Source organism: Lepisosteus platostomus, chromosome 27 (genome assembly GCF_059453375.1).
Source record: "Lepisosteus platostomus isolate fLepPlt1 chromosome 27, fLepPlt1.hap1, whole genome shotgun sequence".
Classification (NCBI taxonomy): domain Eukaryota; kingdom Metazoa; phylum Chordata; class Actinopteri; order Semionotiformes; family Lepisosteidae; genus Lepisosteus; species Lepisosteus platostomus.
This window is the reverse complement of record NC_142637.1, coordinates 9,810,888-9,829,106: the sequence shown is the minus strand read 5'-3', so window position 1 is coordinate 9,829,106 and position 18,219 is coordinate 9,810,888. Positions and strand designations below refer to the sequence as shown.

Genomic DNA, 18,219 nt, shown 5'->3' with positions numbered 1-18,219 from the left:
GGCTGGAAGAAGGAGAAAAATCTAAATATTTTTATAATTTAGAAAAATAAATCTGAGTTTAATTCGACCAAAAAAATAAATATTAATGGTACTATTTCAGATAATCCTAGAGACATAGCCTTTTACGTTACTGATTTGTACAAAAAATGATATTCGGCAAGAAATAATAATATCACTTTATTAACCCTTTACAATTTCTTGCATTAGGAATTATCTTTTCACATACCCAGCTTGCTCTCCATGAGACACAGACAGGGAGAGAGCCTGGGGTCAGAGCACAGGGTCAGCCATCATACAGCGCCCCTGGAGCAGTTGGGGTTAAGGGCCTTGCTCAGGAGCCCAACAGAGTAGGATTCCTCTGCCAGCTGCAGGATTTGAACCAGCAACCTTCAAGCCACAGGCGCAGATCCATAGCCACAGAGCCACCATTCCACCCTACAGGGAGAACCTCAAAAGAGATGCCTTTTTATCTTCTGTAAGAAACGTATAGATGAGGCATTTTGATCTTATTGTGATCAACAGATTACAAAAAATGAAGTTAAGATTAATATTAATAAATTAAAAGATAATAAAGCCCCTGTGAATGATGGGTTAAGCAGGGAATTTCATAAGTTTTTTCAAGATAAATTGACCGTTTTTTTTAATTTGATGTTTTTAATGAATCTATACAAAAGGAAGAAATGCCCCCCTCTTTAAATACAGGGAGTTTCTCTTATTCCCAAACCCATTAAGGACAATTTAATCTTAGAAGATTGGAGGCCCATAACACTATTGAATAAAAGGTTTAGATCAGATTATTGATGAGACACAATCTGGGTTTATGAAAGGTAGACATATACAATAATATTCGTCTAATCTTGGATTTCATAGACTATAGTGATCTTATAGAAGACGACAGTTATATACTTTTTCTTGATTTTTATAAGGCATTTGACACGGTAGAGCATAATTTTATTTTTAAATGTTTGGAATTTTTTGGTTTGGGTCAGTATTTTCAGAATGTGATTAAAACTATTTATAATGGTTGTAATAGTTCAGTTAACTTACATAGTGGGACTTCTCCAAGATTTGATATTGGTAGAGGTATTAGACTAGGATGCCCTCTTTCTCTTTTTTGTTTTTATTAGTAACTCAAATTTTAACTCTTTATATTAATAATAGTGTTACGAAAGGTATTAATATCATCAGCTTGCAGATAATACGACTATATTTCTTCAAGATAGTAGAGAGTTGGCTAAGGCAATAGAAGACATAGGTACATTTTCTGTAGTGTCAGGATTATATCTAAATATTAATGCATGTGAATTATTCTCTCTTACAGAAGACATAGGTACCTTTTCTGTAGTGTCAGGATTATATCTAAATATTAATACATGTGAATTATTCTCTTTTACAGAAGACATAGGTACATTTTCTGTGGTGTCAGGATTATATCTAAATATTAATGCATGATAATTATTCTCTCTTACAGAAGACATAGGTACATTTTCTGTAGTGTCAGGATTATATCTAAATATTAATACAAGTGAATTATTCTCTCTTACAGAAGACATAGGTACATTTTCTGTAGTGTCGGGATTATATCTAAATATTAATACATGTGAATTATTCTCTCTTAAGGACTCAGAGTTAAATGTTGTTGCCAATATACCTGTAAAAAAGGTGGTGATTTAGGGATTATAATTTCTTAAAATCAGGAAGAAAGATATAGATTAAATTTTGAGCCTATCTTAGACAAAACAAAGAAGCAATTTCAGTCTTGGTTAATGAGAGATTTGTCTCTGATAGGTCGGGTTTTATCTTCAAAAGCAGATGGCCTTTCTCGCTTTGTATATGCTTCTCTCTCATTGGATGTCCCCAAGTATATTATTAATGATTTTGATAAAGTACATTATAACTTCATTTGGAAAAACAAACCTCATTATATAAGAAAGTCTCTTCAAACTCAACCTAGGAATTACGGTGGATTGAATGTCTTAGATTTTTATACTGCTAATATTATCTTTAAAAGCAAGTGGATTAGAAATTATACTATAAACAAAAATAGTATATGGAATTTGATTCCCAAGTTGGTTTTCAATATATAGGTGATCTTGAATTTTTGTTCAAATGTAATTTTGATATTAATAGAATTCCTCTTAAATTATCTAACTTTCATAAACAAGTTTTATGATGTTGGAATTTCATATATAAGCATAATGTTTCACCACATACATATTATAGTTGGAATAATAATAAAAATAAAAGTATATTTTTTCTGATTATGATAACAAAGTCTGGCTAGTGGAGTATCTTTGGATTTCTCTGATAATTTATTTTTGGATGGAGTAGATAGAAAAGAGAAAATGCAATAATAATTATATTAGGGACTTGTGCAATTCATTCAACTCGTGCATCTCCTTTTGGAATACTATGTTTAAGAATATACATTGGAAGTTAGTTTGGACAATTGCTGATAGATACTGTCTTACAAATAAAGTTAAAATAAATTTCATTTAAGATCGTTCACAGATTTTATCCTGTTAAATTGACACGTTCTAGATTTAAACATGAGCAAGATGACTTACGTGTATTTTGTAATAATGAGAAGGAATTTTTGTTACATTTGTTTGTTAATTGTATATATACAAAGCTGTTTTGGATAGAGTTGCAAAATGTTATTGTTAAACATTTAAAGGTAAATGTTCAATTGAAAGATAGCAAGTGCCATTTTCTAATTAGTGGTGTGCTGGGGCTCTGGGATTAGAGCAGGGGATGTTAACAGGCAGAACAAGCTCATCAAGAAGGCAAGTTCTGTCATTGGGTCTTATCTGGACTCTCTGGAGGTGGTGGCTGAGAGGAGAATGGTGTCCAAATTAATATCCATCATGGACAATGTCTCCCACCCCCTCCATGACATGCTTGTGGGAATGAAGAGCACCTTCAGCAACAGGCTGATCCACGGTGTGACAGGGAGCGCTACAGAAGATCATTCATGCCTACTGCCATAAGACCTTACAACCCAGCCACGGTATGTCTGGGGAGGGGCAGCACTGACCTGTTGTGACTCCATACCTGTACACCTGAAACCTGATTCCTCTGTAACAACTGGTGCTCAGTTTTACTGGTGTTCTGTCTACATCTGGTTTATAGACGTGCAATACATGGAAGAGGAATGGGCAATTTATTTATTATTCACAACTGTGCAATAGCTACCTACTCTGTGCAATATCCATACTGTGTATGACATCTTCCTTGTGAATCTCCCATATGGGATTTATAGAGTACCTACCTACCCACCAACCAACACATTAGTGCCAACTGCAACAACGGTTTTACAGATCATAGCTTTAGTGAGGTGATCTGGTGCTGCCTTGGATCTCTCCCAAAAACCTAGATATGTGAAAAACCAATTCCATTTTTTTAAGAGCAATATTTACCGTATACCTTAGTAGTCTTAGTGTCATTTCTAGTTTCTTCTTCAGACGAGTTCTTCATTAGAGAATGGTAGATTTTCGTTTTTTTGCTATTGTACATTTTTAATGTTACCGATCCTGAGACAATGAATTTGCAACCGATATAAACTCAGCAAGGTTTTGAGGTTCACAGTTCCTCTCATTCACCTGTGCTTCCTCAAATGTAGTCGGCTGTACCTCTGGACAAGGAAGAACTTTAGTTGCACACCAAAGTTCCCACCCATGTCTGATCACCATGCACTGATTGCCTGTAAACAACTTCTTAATCAGAATTAAGTGAGAAAGCTTACTGCAAGAGAGAGACTGCTTGAAGTTCTGGATCCTGTAGTTGTTGGAAACAATTGGTCAAAGTCAAAGTGCATTTTATAAATAAACATTTTTTTAAATAAATGTTATTTCATAAACGTGTGACTGCGCGTAGGAAGAAGTTAACCAAAAATCTAAGCAAGCAAAAACAACAATGAAAGGCCTCATTCAGAATAAAAACAGTCACTCATGACTGTGAGTAGGGAAACATCGTGTATTGTCTTCAGTGTGTCTTCTCAACAACACACTCCTTCTTCAGCTTTGCCTCCTTCTGATGTAAGTTCATGCATTTAAACTGTCCCCCGTTTTCATGACACACTGACACATGCTGTCAGGAAACAGCAATGTTTTATTGAGCTTAGTCCCTAAACAAGTCAGTCAGATCAGTTTTCCGATCCCTCAAACCAGACCAGAACATTTTTCAGTTTAAAAAAAAAAATCCCAAGATGGGTATATATTGAGAAATAAACATGTCCATTGTTTTAATCCAATTAACAGGAACAACAAGTTCTACCAAAAAAAAAAAGGAACAGAGTTCAACACCGCTGGCCAGCTGCTGGAGATGAACAGAGGAAGGAGGAATGATGAACGAAGGAATGTCTGGGATAAATCCCACGGAACGTCACAACAGCGATCAGATAAAACATGAGGGTTTAACTCCCACTAGAATGCACCCTCATGAAAGTGACCCACACAGAGAGGGGGGCAGTAAGGCATGTCCCCACAAGCGCAGCCACTGCTGAGACAGGCCTGCAGCTTGTGCTGACAGATGAGATTGTGGTGTGCAGAGAGAGAGGGTTGATTGTTAAGGCTCAGCAAGCAGACCCACATCGGGGGGTCTTGGAGTCTGAGACAGGGGAGCCCCCCTGACTCACACCCCTCAGACAGTCTTCCCCAGGCAGGGCGTGGGATTCATGGGTGTCCTCACCTGGCGCCTGGCGCGTGGAGTGAGGAGTGAGGGACAGTGCAGAGAAAGTCCCAGGTATACAGACATCAGTCTGCCACTCCAGCTTTCACCAGCTGCAGGGACCTGCAGACTGTGCTGATGTTCTTTAACGCCACTTCTCTCCCGACAGGTTTCCCCGAATTAAGGCCACAAGCATGAACAATCCCGTGCCTGCTGGAGTTGGCTTATGTGCACTGTATCTGGGAAAACCTGGACTGGACCAACCACTATCAATGGAAGTGTAATTGACACTCCTACATTTTGCCCATGATGGCAACTGGTGGTGCTAAGTGTGAGAACCAGCCAGTGGTCCAGAGCAACTAGGGGTAAAACAGTCTGAGTGGACCCCTCTGCTGTGCGGACCTGGGGAGTTGACATTCTTACAGCGGAGCCCAGCCTGTACTGGCAGAGCAGCGCTGCTGCTGCAGGAGCAAACAGGGTAGCTCAGCTAGCAACAGGTGAGCTTGCAGTCGAACTGTTCTTTCATCGCCTCCTGCAGCAGCATCTGCGTCAGGCCCTGCAACGAATGACCTATCTCCCCCTTGGCTTCTGCAGAGCACAAACCTGATAATCAGTGCAGGGCTGCTCATGTAACAAAATTCAGGAAAGTATAACAATAACAAACTCATTACGCTACTTAATATGGAACACCACATCTAAAATGCTTGGGCCCTGACAACTACCAAACCCAAAAGGACTGAAACCAGTCAGATCTAGTGCACAGAAGTCTGATCCACTCCAGGCTTTTTAGTGTTGTCAGTCACATTCTCAGTCCACAGCACCATAATCCACTCCAGGTTTTACAGTGGTGTCAATCACACTCCAAGTGCACAGCAGTATAATCCACTCCAGGTTTTACAGTGGCGTCAATCACACTCCAAGGGCACAGCAGTCTGATGTGCTGTAGGACTCGTGTACTACACTGGTGAAGCAAAAAGGCAAATATTCTGGAACCTATGTAAACCTCAAGTCTGTCTAAGCACATTTACTCAAAATAAAGTCAGAAGCATGAAACATCCAGCTGCACCAAGTGTTGCTAATAAATGAGAGCCCTGCAGCACATCTGTATAACCAGGCAGCAGAAGCCCTGTCTGCTGCCTCCTGGTGGCCACTTAGTGGATCACCATTGGCTGTTGTCAGGGTAGCTGGGCACGGTGGGGTATTCTGGCAGGCTGGGGCCGCTGCCCGAAATGGCGTGGAATCCTGCGTCGCGCACAGGGGCATTCTTCCACGCCCCACTGCTCCACTCCTCCTGCGCTCGCTGCAAGCTGCCCCCTCCTCCGCGGTACAGCCGGTGTACCTGCAGCCAGAGAGAGAGCAGCTAACTGACGAGTCTACACTCAAGAAGTAACCAATTAACACTCGAGAATGAACCAATGAATACTCCAGAATTAACCAATTAACACTCAGTAATTAAACATTTTAATACTCAATAATTAACCAATTAACACTATTAATTAATCAAACAATAACAATCAAGTAAACACTCTAATTCCCAATGAAACACTCAATAATTATCCAAGTAAAGTGCTGATCGGGTGGCCCGTGTGCTGCCTGGAGTTTCTGTCACAGTCAGTGAACAGTGCGACTCTGGCCAGGCGCAGGGGGAGTCCCACAGTGACTACAGCAGGCCTGCGGAGCATTCTCAGCACAAATCCGACTTGGACAAGAGCCCCAACACTAGCTGCGCTCCTTCTCACAGAGCAGGACAATGATTTCCAGCTTTTTCCCCCCACTGTTGCCTTTATTTGACGTCACTTTCATATTCTGTGTTTGTGAATGCTCACTTTGGTGCCTGGTGTTGAATTAAAACAAAGCCCTAATTCCCCATTATCTCCAAGGATACACTCAGTGACGCCTGTTTCACTCTTCTCTCTTAGTTCCGAGCATTACACAAGGATACACCCCTCCTGCAGGCAGCTGTGTTTAATACCTAGAAACCAGCACAAGAGTCCTTGACTGGGGACCCAGAGGTGATGCCGTCGCTCACAGGACTGCACTCACCCGGATCAGAGCCACACTCATCAGCAACGCCACCACAGTGAAGAGGATCGCCGACATCAGCATCACCACGGCCGAGCCGACATTTGAGCTGAAAAACAGCACTGCTGACAGCCAGCCACTACAGGGAGAGACAGAGTCGATAAGGAGCAGTGTTCATTTATTCACCAGTTTTTGATTTAGTCATAGTCTTAGTCAAGTCTAGTAGTCCTAGTCACCTTGTATTCACTCATTTTTAATTTAGTCCCATCGACTACATTTATCTCATAAATTTAATTTATCTGACTATAATTAATCTTACTTTAGTTGACTAAAACAGAATTAGTTCAGGTGGGGAGCTGCGTCAGCATGCGTAGGCTGCAAAGGAACAAGTAAGAGGTTTATTCCCTGCAGAAGAAAGAAAACCTTGAAGCCGAAACCTTGTGTTTTCTTTCTTCACGAAAAACAGAATTAGTTTTAGTCACACTTTAACCAAGCAGTTTAATTTACTGGTATAATAAAATGTATTTCTAATAAAATATTTAACACATCTGATAAGATTCTGTAAAAAGCACAGGTCTTTGCTGCACAATCTAAAGTGTATCAATCCCCAGAAAGGTCAAATATCAAATACAAGAAATATGAGTGCAATAAAGGGTTTATAATAAAATATTATTATACAGAAACATCATATGAATCCAGTGTTAATTTAGTCAAGAAAAATTATGATGAAAATGTTCGTCAAGGTGGAGAGGGGGAGTTTGGAGGAGAGGGGGTATAGAGGGAGGAGGGGGGGAGTTTGGACGAGAGGGGTATAGAGGGAGGAGAGGGGGAGTTTGGACGAGAGGGGTATAGAGGGAGGAGGGGGGGTTTGGAGGAGAGGGGGTATAGAGGGAGGAGGGGGGGTTTGGAGGAGAGGGGGAGTTTGGAGGAAAGGGGGTATAGAGGGAGGAGGGGTGTTTGGAAGAGAGGGGGTATGGAGGGAGGAGAGGGGGGTTTGGAGGAGAAGCAGTATAGAGGGAGGAGAGGGGGAGTTTGGAGGAAAGGGGGGTTTGGAGGGGAGGGAGAAGAGGGTAATGGGGGGTGGGCTGTAAGAGAGGAGGCCCAAGTGTTGGAGAGAGGAGGGCAGGGGAGTGAAACAGGGGTGTGTAGCCAGTTTTTCATTTTGCCCCCTGTAACCTGACAGACACGCGCACTCACCAGGCACCCCAGCCCGAGATGCCAATGGCCTGGATGACAGTGAGGATAAACTGCGCCGCAAACACAAAGAAGAAGGCCATGAAGTTGAAGGAGCTGTCAGCCCTGAGAGAGGAGAGAGGAGGGTCAGACTCACTCCTGCAGTTTGCAGGCCTGTGAGCAGGTGGGTCAAGTGTGTCAGGAGTGTGTGAGGGGGTGTGTCTGGAGTGTGCAAGGGTGTCAAGAGGGTGTGAGCGTGTCAGGAGTGTGAGAGGGAGTGCATGAGTGTTTGGGTGTGTGAGCAGTGCGTGAGGGGGGGGTGTGAGGGAGTGTGTGAGGAGTGTGTGAGTGTGCAAGGAGTGTGTGAGGGGGTGTGTCAGGAGTGCATGAGGGGGTGTGTGAGGGAGTGTGTGAGTGTGCAAGGAGTGTGTGAGGGGATGTGTCAGGAGTGCATGAGGGGGTGTGTGGGTGCGTGAGGAGTGTGTGAGGAGTATGTGAGGGGTGTGTGAGGGGTGCTTGAGGAGTGTGTGAGGAGTGTGTGAGGGGGTGTGTGAGGAGTGCGTGAGGAGTGTGTGAGGAGTGTGTGAGGAGTGCGTGAGGAGTGCGTGAGGAGTGTGTGAGGAGTGTGTGAGGGGGTGTGTGAGGGGGTGTGTGAGGAGTGTGTGAGGAGTGCGTGAGGAGTGTGTGAGGAGTGCGTGAGGGGGTGTGTGAGGAGTGTGTGAGGAGTGCGTGAGGGGGTGTGTGAGGAGTGCGTGAGGGGTGCGTGAGGGGTTGTGTCAGGAGTGCATGAGGGGGTGTGTGAGGAGTGTGTCAGGAGTGCATGAGGGGGTGTGTGAGGAGTGCGTGAAGAGTGTGTGAGGGGTTGTGTGAGGAGTGTGTGAGAGGTTGCGTGAAGAGTTGTGTCAGGAGTGCATGAGGGGGTGTGAGGAGTGCGTGAGGGGGTGTGAGGGTGTATGAGGAGTGCGTGAGGGGGTAAGTGGGTGTATGAGGAGTGCGTGAGGGGGTGTGTGAGGGGGTGCGTGAGGAGTGCGTGAGGAGTGCGTGAGGAGTGCGTGAGGAGTGCGTGAGGGGGTGTGTGAGGAGTGTGTGAGGGGGTGTGTGGGTGTATGAGGAGTGCGTGAGGGGGTGTGTGGGTGTATGAGGAGTGCGTGAGGGGGTGTGTGAGGGGGTCTGTGAGGAGTGCGTGAGGAGTGCGTGAGGGGGTGTGTGAGGAGTGTGTGAGGAGTGTGTGAGGGGGTGTGTGGGTGTATGAGGAGTGCGTGAGGGGGTGTGTGGGTGTATGAGGAGTGAGTGAGGGGGTGTGTGAGGAGTGCGTGAGGAGTGTGTGAGGAGTGCGTGAGGAGTGCGTGAGGGGGTGTGTGAGGAGTGCGTGAGGGGTGCGTGAGGGGTTGTGTCAGGAGTGCATGAGGGGGTGTGTGAGGAGTGTGTCAGGAGTGCATGAGGGGGTGTGTGAGGAGTGCGTGAAGAGTGTGTGAGGGGTTGTGTGAGGAGTGTGTGAGAGGTTGCGTGAGGGGGGGTGTGAGGAGTGTGTGAGGGGGTGTGTGAGGTGCGTGAAGAGTTGTGTCAGGAGTGCATGAGGGGGTGTGAGGAGTGCGTGAGGGGGTGTGAGGGTGTATGAGGAGTGCGTGAGGGGGTGTGTGGGTGTATGAGGAGTGCGTGAGGGGGTGTGTGAGGGGGTGTGTGAGGAGTGTGTAAGGAGTGCGTGAGGAGTGCGTGAGGAGTGCGTGAGGGGGTGTGTGAGGGGGTGTGTGAGGAGTGTGTGAGGGGGTGTGTGGGTGTATGAGGAGTGCGTGAGGGGGTGTGTGGGTGTATGAGGAGTGCGTGAGGGGGTGTGTGAGGGGGTCTGTGAGGAGTGCGTGAGGAGTGCGTGAGGGGGTGTGTGAGGAGTGTGTGAGGGGGTGTGTGGGTGTATGAGGAGTGCGTGAGGGGGTGTGTGGGTGTATGAGGAGTGCGTGAGGGGGTGTGTGAGGGGGTCTGTGAGGAGTGCGTGAGGAGTGCGTGAGGAGTGTGTGAGGAGTGTGTGAGGAGTGTGTGAGGGAGTGTGTGGGTGTATGAGGAGTCCGTGAGGGGGTGTGTGGGTGTATGAGGAGTGAGTGAGGGGGTGTGTGAGGAGTGCGTGAGGGGGTGTGTGAGGAGGTGTGTGAGGGGTGTGTGAGGGGGTGTGTGAGGGGGTGTGTGAGGAGTGCGTGAGGAATGCGTGAGGAGTGCGTGAGGAGTGCGTGAGGGGGTGTGTGAGGGTGTGTGTGAGGAGTGCGTGAGGGGTGCGTGAGGAGTTGCATGAGGAGTGTGTGAGGAGTGTGTGAGGAGTGTGTGAGGAGTGTGTGAGGAGTGCGTGAGGGGCTGCAAATAGAAAAAGAGGAGACTGTTCAAAGAGCAGGCACTCCAAAAACAGAAAGGCTCATTCTTAAAATACACTGCCTAAGAATCAGACTCCGTTAGTAAGGATGATAATCCGCCAACATCAAGTCATCAGATCACTGATTCAGATAGCAACTTAGCTCTGTTACAAGCAGGGTTCTGCTTCCAAGGATAGCTGCATCTCGTCCAAAAGAGAGACTCATCAGCCGCTAATGTTACAAGCTGAGGACATTTTGAATGATCCCGGTAAGTGGCCGACAACAATTAACCAAGGACTTCGAGACATTCTGAGGGGACCGCATCAGGTCAGAAGAATCAATTTCCCAGGGACAGCGGGCACAGAACATTATCCGCGTGTCCTTATAGTCGGACTTTAAAAAATGGGGAGACACTGGAGAGGCCATGGCTCATTTATTGGGTTAGCAAGGATGTTACCTTTTGCTTTTGTTGTCACGCACTCACGAAAAGTCGAATGAGCACATAGAATGGTTTAATAAATGAAAAGAGCTGGACACAAGGCATCTCAAAACACTGTAGACGCGCAAAATTAACGTAAAATATTAGCCGAGACAATGCACTGGCGGCTAGTGTTGTGATGTTAGGTAAGCCTAGTAATGGCCATGCAAAATATAGCATTCTGTGGTAGCATGGATAATAATAATTAATAATAATTGCTTTTCTGGACACTCCACTCAAACCACTTTACAGGTAATGGGGATCCCCTTCACCACCAGTGTGCAGCCCCACCTGCTCCCCACACACCAGCTCTCAGTGGGGGGGAGAGCAGAGTGATGAAGCCAGTTCAGAGAGGGGATTATTAGGAGGCCTTGACTGGTAAAGGCCAGGGGGAAATTTGGCCAGGACACCGGGGTAACACCCCTACTCTTTTTGAGAAACGCCCTGGGATTTTTTATGACCACAGAGAGTCAGGACCTCGGTTTTACATCTCATCCGAAGGACGGTGCCTGTTTACAGAATAGTGTCCCCGTCACTATACTGGGGCATTAGGACCCACATGGACCGCAGGGTGAGCGCCCCCTGCTGGCCCCACTAACACCTCTTCCAGGAGCAACCTTAGTTTTTCCCTGGAGTCTCACATCCAGGTACTGGTCAGGCTCACACCTACTGGGCTTCAGTGGGCGGCCAGCTGTGAGTTGCAGAGTGATATGGCTACTGGCTATAGACTGCTTGAGCATTAAATGGCAATTTCCTGAAACTTATAGAGACCATTGGCCTTTTTGATAATGTTGGCTGAACACATGAGTAACTTCTAAAGAAACGCATGGTCACTACTTGGGTAAAGGAATTCCAAATGAAATAATAGCAATACAAGCAGCCCAGAGTCAGCATGAAACTCTGACGATGCTCAAGTCAGCTACGTACTACTCAATAATTTTAGATTGTACCGCCGACGTGAGTAGAATCAAACAGATGACAATGATCGTGCGTCTTGTTTCAACACAGGAAAGCAGCGTGAAGATTAGAGAGCATTTCTTAGAATTCACAGAGCTGACAGATAATACAGGAGCCGGCATGACTGACGTTCTGATCATGAAACGTGGTGAGTTGGGGATTGATATTATGGACATGAGCGTTTGGCTGAAAATATGATGAATGACAGCGATTTCGACCAATTAGATCAGCTCTTTCGAAGTGGGCAGATTCAAAATGCAATTGCAATAGCCAATACATTTCAGTTTCCTCCAGGTCTTTAGATGAGTCAGGCTAGCCTCTTGTGGATATACAGTTGCTCTTACAGAGACTTCACGGAGGCTCCAAAGAAAAACATGGGATATATTCTTTTTTTGCTGGTTTTTGCTTTTGTGGTCATGTTTTGCTGGCTTATTGATTACTTATTGACACACGTATGCTAAAGTGCATCTTCTGATAAAAAAGTTTTCTTGCAATTGATTGCAATGGTGCTTTTCAGTTCTGAAAACAGTTTTGTGATGCTCCAGTTTTCAATTTTCATTGATATAAGGTTTTCTGTAAAGGTTTTGTGGTGTTGTTTGTTAACACATCCCAATGCAAATAATACACTACCCTGGTCCCACAGCTCACTGAGGGGAGGGGCAGCACAATTGTGTTTCACCTAGAGAGGAAGAATGGCACGTGCCGGCCCTGGTGAGGAGTGTGTGGGTGTGTGAGGAGTGAGCGAGGGTGAGAGGGTGTGTGAGGAGTGCGAACGAGTGAGAGGGTGTGTCAGGAGTGAGCGAGGGTGAGACGGTGTGTCAGGAGTGCATGAGGATGTGAGAGGGTGTGTGAGGAGTGAGTGAGGGTGTGTCAGGAGTGCATGAGGGTGTGTCAGGAGTGTGAGAGAGTGAGAGGGTGTGTCAGGAGTGAGCGAGGGTGTGTGCGTGTGTCAGGGGTGCGTGAGGGTGTGTCAGGAGTGAGCGAGGGTGAGACAGTGTGTCAGGAGTGCATGAGGATGTGAGAGGGTGTGTGAGGAGTGAGTGAGGGTGTGTCAGGAGTGCATGAGGGTGTGTCAGGAGTGTGAGAGAGTGAGAGGGTGTGTCAGGAGTGAGCGAGGGTGTGCGCGTGTGTCAGGGGTGCATGAGGGTGTGTCAGGAGTGAGCGAGGGTGAGACGGTGTGTCAGGAGTGCATGAGGGTGTGAGAGGGTGTGTGAGGAGTGAGTGAGGGTCTGTCAGGAGTGCATGAGGGTGTGTCAGGAGTGTGAGAGAGTGAGAGGGTGTGTGAGGAGTGAGCGGGGGCGTGTGCGTGTGTCAGGGGTGCGTGAGGGTGTGTCAGGAGTGCATGAGGGTGTGAGAGGGTGTGTGAGGAGTGAGTGAGGGTGTGTCAGGAGTGCATGAGGGTGTGTCAGGAGTGTGAGAGAGTGAGAGGGTGTGTCAGGAGTGAGCGAGGGGGTGTCAGGAGTGAGCTAGGGTGAGAGGGTGTGTCAGGAGTGTGTGAGGAGGGTGAGAGGGTGTGTCAGGAGTCAGTGAGAGGGTGTGAGGAGTGAGTGAAGGCTAGGGTGAGAGGGTGTGTGAGGAGTGAGCGAGGGTGAGAGGGTGTGTCAGGAGTGAATGAGGGTGTGTCAGGAGTGAGCGAGGGTGAGAGGGTGTGTGAGGAGTGAGCGAGGCTGAGAGGGTGTGTCAGGAGTGCGTGAGGGTGTGAGAGGGTGCCAGGAGTGCGTGAGGGTGAGAGGGGGTGTCAGGAGTGAGCGAGGGTGAGAGGGTACGTGAGGAGTGAGCGAGGGTGAGAGGGTGTGTCAGGAATGAGCGAGGGTGAGAGGGTGTGTCAGGAGTGCGTGAGGGTGTGTCAGGAGTGAGTGAGGGTGAGAGGGTGTGTCAGGAGTGTGTGAGGAGTGTGCGAGAGTTAGAGGGTGTGTGAGGAGTGAGCGAGGGGGTGTCAGGAGTGCATGAGGGTGAGAGGGTGTGTCATGAGTGTGTGAGGGTGAGAGGGTGTGTGAGGAATGAGCGAGGGTGAGAGGGTGTGTGAGGAGTGTGTGAGGGTGAGAGGGTGTGTGAGGAGTGAGTGAGGGCATGTAAGGAGTGAGCGAGGGTGAGAGGGTGTGTGAGGAGTGTGAGGGTGAGAGGGTGTGTGAGGAGTGTGTAAGGGTGAGAGGGTGTGTGAGGAGTGAGTGAGGGCATGTAAGGAGTGAGCGAGGGTGAGAGGGTGTCAGGAGTGCGTGAGGGTGTGAGAGGGTGTGTCAGGAGTGCGTGAGGGTGTGAGAGGGTGCCAGGAGTGCGTGAGGGTGAGAGGGTGTGTCAGGAGTGCGTGAGGGTGTGAGAGGGTGCCAGGAGTGCGTGAGGGTGAGAGGGGGTGTCAGGAGTGCGTGAGGGTGAGAGTTGGTGTCAGGAGTGCATGAGGGGGTGTCAGGAGTGTGTGAGGGTTAGAGGGTGTGTGAGGAGTGAGCAAGGGTGTGTCAGAAGTAAGCAAGGGTGTGTCAGGAGTGCGTGAGGGTGTGTCAGGAGTGGGTCAGGAGTGCGTGAGGGTGTGCAGACTCACCGAAAGGCCTTGTACAGGGGGCGGAACCAGCACACATAGCTGCAGGGGCTGAAGAGCAGCAGCCAGACCAGCGACAGCCCAAAGTTGGCACCATTACCCCCTCCTGCCCACCAGGCCACACAGGCCACCACGTTCACCACCAGGGTGGCTGAGTACACTGGGGAGAGAGAAGCGCTTGTACACTGACACACACACTAGTATACTAACACACAACAATACACACACTGACATACAGCAATACACACACTGACACACACACTAGTACACTAACACACAGCAATACACACACTGACATACAGCAATACACACACTGACACACACACTAGTACACTAACAAACAGCAATACACACACTGACACACACTACCACACTGACACACTAGTACACTGAGACTCACACACTAATACACTTACCAACACAGATACACAAATAAATAGGCACACTATTATATAGACACGTACACAGACACACCAGTACACAGACGCAGACAGAGACACGCACTATAACACTAATACACAGAGACAACCAACACCCACAAACACAAACAAGTACACAGACACACAAGTAGACTAAGACACACAGACAGACACACAGAGACTGCAGCACACTTGCAAGCTGACACACTCCGTGAGCAGCGACTCACAGATCCAGAGGTAGTACACCCTGCGGACCAGCAGGTGGTGCTGTGCTGGAATCTCCTCCTCAATGTCCTGATAGAAACACGGCTTCAGGGGGATGAAGCGGGGCAGAGGAGGGAAATTGTTCGCCCGATCTGAAAGAGATGAATGAGAAGGATCACACTGAACCCCACGGCCCCAGCTGACACCCTGATTTTCCTGGGCACAACGAAGCCACAACACTTCCAGCACACAAAGCAGCAATCAAAAGGCTTTAAAGAGTTGCCAAGAGCCACAAGCATAAAGGTGAGTTGCAAACTCTGCCTGTTAACTAAAGCTCATGAGCCTAACGATAGAGGACTCACCTGTCATGTTAGGCACCACAGTTTGTTTCTCCTCTCTCTGCTCCCACTGTGGAATAACAGACACACAGCAACCCAGTAGTCAGACTGCAAATTATATACAGCATCCTTCAACGGTAGAGTTCCTTACTCCCACCACTGTACTGTCAGTCCAGCACTACAATGTGATAGTCCTGTTACAATAGGGGCTACAGTCCCAGCACAGTAGGACAGTCCTGTTACAATAGAGGCTACAGTCCCAGTACAGTAGGACAGTCCTGTTACAATAGGGGCTACAGTCCCAGTACAGTAGGACAGTCCTGTTACAATAGGGGCTACAGTCCCAGTACAGTAGGACAGTCCTGTTACAATAGGGGCTACAGTCCCAGTACAGTAGGACAGTCCTGTTACAATAGAAGCTACAGTCCCAGTACAGCAGAACAGTCCTGTTACAATAGGGGCTACAGTCCCAGTACAGTAGAACAGTCCTGTTACAATAGGGGCTACAGTCCCAGTACAGTAGGACAGTCCTGTTACAATAGAAGCTACAGTCCCAGTACAGTAGGACAGTCCTGTTACAATAGAGGCTACAGTCCCAGTACAGTAGGACAGTCATGTTACAATAGAAGCTACGGTCCCAGTGCAGTAGGACAGTCCTGTTACAATAGGGGCTACAGTCCCAGTACAGTAGAACAGTCCTGTTACAATAGGGGCTACAGTCCCAGTACAGTAGGACAGTCTGTTACACTAGGGGCTACAGTCCCAGCACAGTAGGACAGTCCTGTTACAATAGGGGCTACAGTCCCAGTACAGTAGGACAGTCCTGTTACAATAGGGGCTACGGTCCCAGTACAGTAGGACAGTCCTGTTACAATAGGGGCTACAGTCCCAGTACAGTAGGACAGTCTGTTACAATAGGGGATACAGTCCCAGTACAGTAAGACAGTCCTGTTACAATAGGGGATACAGTCCCAGTACAGTAGGACAGTCCTGTTACAATAGGAGCTACGGTCCCAGTGCAGTAGGACAGTCCTGTTACAATAGGGGCTACAGTCCCAGTACAGTAGGACAGTCCTGTTACAATAGGAGCTACGGTCCCAGTGCAGTAGGACAGTCCTGTTACAATAGGAGCTACAGTCCCAGTACAGTAGGACAGTCCTGTTACAATAGGGGCTACAGTCCCAGTGCAGTAAGACAGTCCTGTTACAATAGGGGATACAGTCCCAGTACAGTAGGACAGTCCTGTTACAATATGAGCTACGGTCCCAGTGCAGTAGGACAGTCCTGTTACAATAGGAGCTACAGTCCCAGTACAGTAGGACAGTCCTGTTACAATAGGAGCTACAGTCCCAGTACAGTACAACAGTCTGTTACACTAGGGGCTACAGTCCCAGTACAGTAGGACAGTCCTGTTACAATAGGGGCTACAGTCCCAGTGCAGTAGGACAGTCCTGTTACGATAGGGGCTACAGTCCCAGTACAGTAGGACAGTCTGTTACACTAGGGGCTACAGTCCCAGTGCAGTAGGACAGTCCCAGTCCAGTAAGACAGTCCTGTCACAATAGGGGCTACAGCCCCAGTGCAGTAGGACAGTCCTGTTACAATAGGGGCTACAGTCCCAGTGCAGTAGGACAGTCCTGTTACAATAGGGTCTACAACAGGAATGAACAAGACAGTCACGTTACAGTAAGGGAGGCTGGTTCAATATGTGTTAGAATAAAAGTTGTAAATGAAAAGATCATCGCAGACATAAGAGAACAAGGCTAGAAGCGCCAGTCATCTTTTAAGAAATTAATAAAAAATCAATACAGAAATATTATCCTATGAATTGTGGTCAGTTAGATCAGGACCGGTACTGGCCGGGTTAGGTAGAGGTCCAGTAGAGAGTCCAGTACAAATCGTTACGTACAGACAGCACGTACAGTATGTCACCATTACCCACTGTAAATAAATTCTGAGTTTAAAAAATACGAACCAGGTAAAGAGATCCATACAGAATGAAGAGCTATGAAATAGACTGGTGTTTCACTGGTAAATAACACACAGGACCGTGAAGACGTACCTCGTTTTACAGTGATCGCCGGCACCGCTGAGCTCAGTACAGTAACTGCTATGGTTCACACAATCTGTTAGTCTGTATAAAGTTTATTTTCTTCCAGAGGTTACTGATAAAACACAGGCTAACGGCGCAAGATCTATGCAGCGCTCAGCACATTAACGTAACAGCTTCGTGATAAATAACGTTATGGTGTTATTAATACCTTAAAACCGCTAAATACAGTTTTGGATGAGCACAGTCCAGCCCCGCGGAATCCAGGAAACTGGCGCGGTGAGCCCCGGGAGATGTAGTCAAAGGTAGGGGCGATGTGTGTGGAGAGTGATGCTGTGTGGGACTACAGGTCCCAGGGTGCAGTGAGAGAGGGCGAGTCCGGGGACGTGTGACTTTGGACAAGTGATTATCTTGCGATGAGTCTGGATTCGTTCCCGACAAACAAACCCTAACTGGCATAACCCGCGCAAGTTCCTGCTCCGCACAGCACAAGGCTTTTAGCCTCTTTGCACCTGAAAAAGGTGCTTTATCCAGTCACCCCTCAACTTGAAATGCAATTAAAAATGTCGTTGTGTTAAATGTCAACACTTGTTAACTGCATCTCAAAAGAAAATGCTATAAATTCATTAAAGCTACATGTTATTGGGATATCGGTTAACAATTGGCATTAGGGGTGCCTGGTTTTAAAATCTGCGATGCGGCTGCGAGGCAGGGGCTGTCGGACACACGCAGGGAGAGAGGGAGACAGACTCCGCGGCTCTGAGAGCTGAGACGATGCCTCACCCGCTCAAGCCCGCAGGGCGGACACCCAGCTGGAAGATCAGTACTGTAGGAGATGTCTGTGTTCTTCTTGCAATTGTTTTCCTGGAGTTTGTTTCCAATGTCGGCCCCGTTAGGAACAGCGCAGAACTCTGCTGCTCTCCGCTCTGCCTCATCAGACTGAGTGGGGCCAGTGAGCAGATCCAACCTGTTTGGGTCATAAAGGCTGATTTGTCAGCCCTTTCCTGCAATATTTACTTCTAAGTAACTGTGTGTGTGCAA

General features: G+C 47.4%; 1 protein-coding gene and 1 long non-coding RNA gene across 4 annotated transcripts; one reads left to right on the top strand and one right to left on the bottom strand.

Annotated features, from left to right (window-relative positions):
• Positions 1–2,717: 2,717 nt before the first annotated feature.
• On the top strand, positions 2,718–7,378 carry LOC148639323 (uncharacterized). The gene is made up of 2 exons (XR_015930816.1): positions 2,718–5,504; positions 5,560–7,378. It is a non-coding gene; the product is annotated as an uncharacterized LOC148639323 (long non-coding RNA).
• Positions 4,093–17,475, bottom strand: scamp4 (secretory carrier membrane protein 4). Of its 3 annotated transcripts, none has more exons than XM_088622006.1 (7): positions 17,191–17,475; positions 15,153–15,236; positions 14,814–14,942; positions 14,171–14,327; positions 7,888–7,989; positions 6,712–6,829; positions 4,093–6,007 (listed from the first exon to the last, which is right to left on the bottom strand). In XM_088622006.1, the coding sequence occupies exons 2-7, from the start codon at positions 15,157–15,159 to the stop codon at positions 5,828–5,830; spliced, it is 693 nt and encodes a 230-aa protein (XP_088478132.1). In that variant the 5' UTR covers positions 15,160–15,236; positions 17,191–17,475; the 3' UTR covers positions 4,093–5,827. The 3 variants fall into 3 exon arrangements, with proteins under 3 accessions (XP_088478132.1, XP_088478131.1, XP_088478134.1); XM_088622005.1 differs by having other exon boundaries at positions 15,153–15,198; positions 17,191–17,474; XM_088622008.1 differs by having other exon boundaries at positions 15,153–15,198; positions 17,390–17,472.
• Positions 17,476–18,219: the final 744 nt, after the last annotated feature.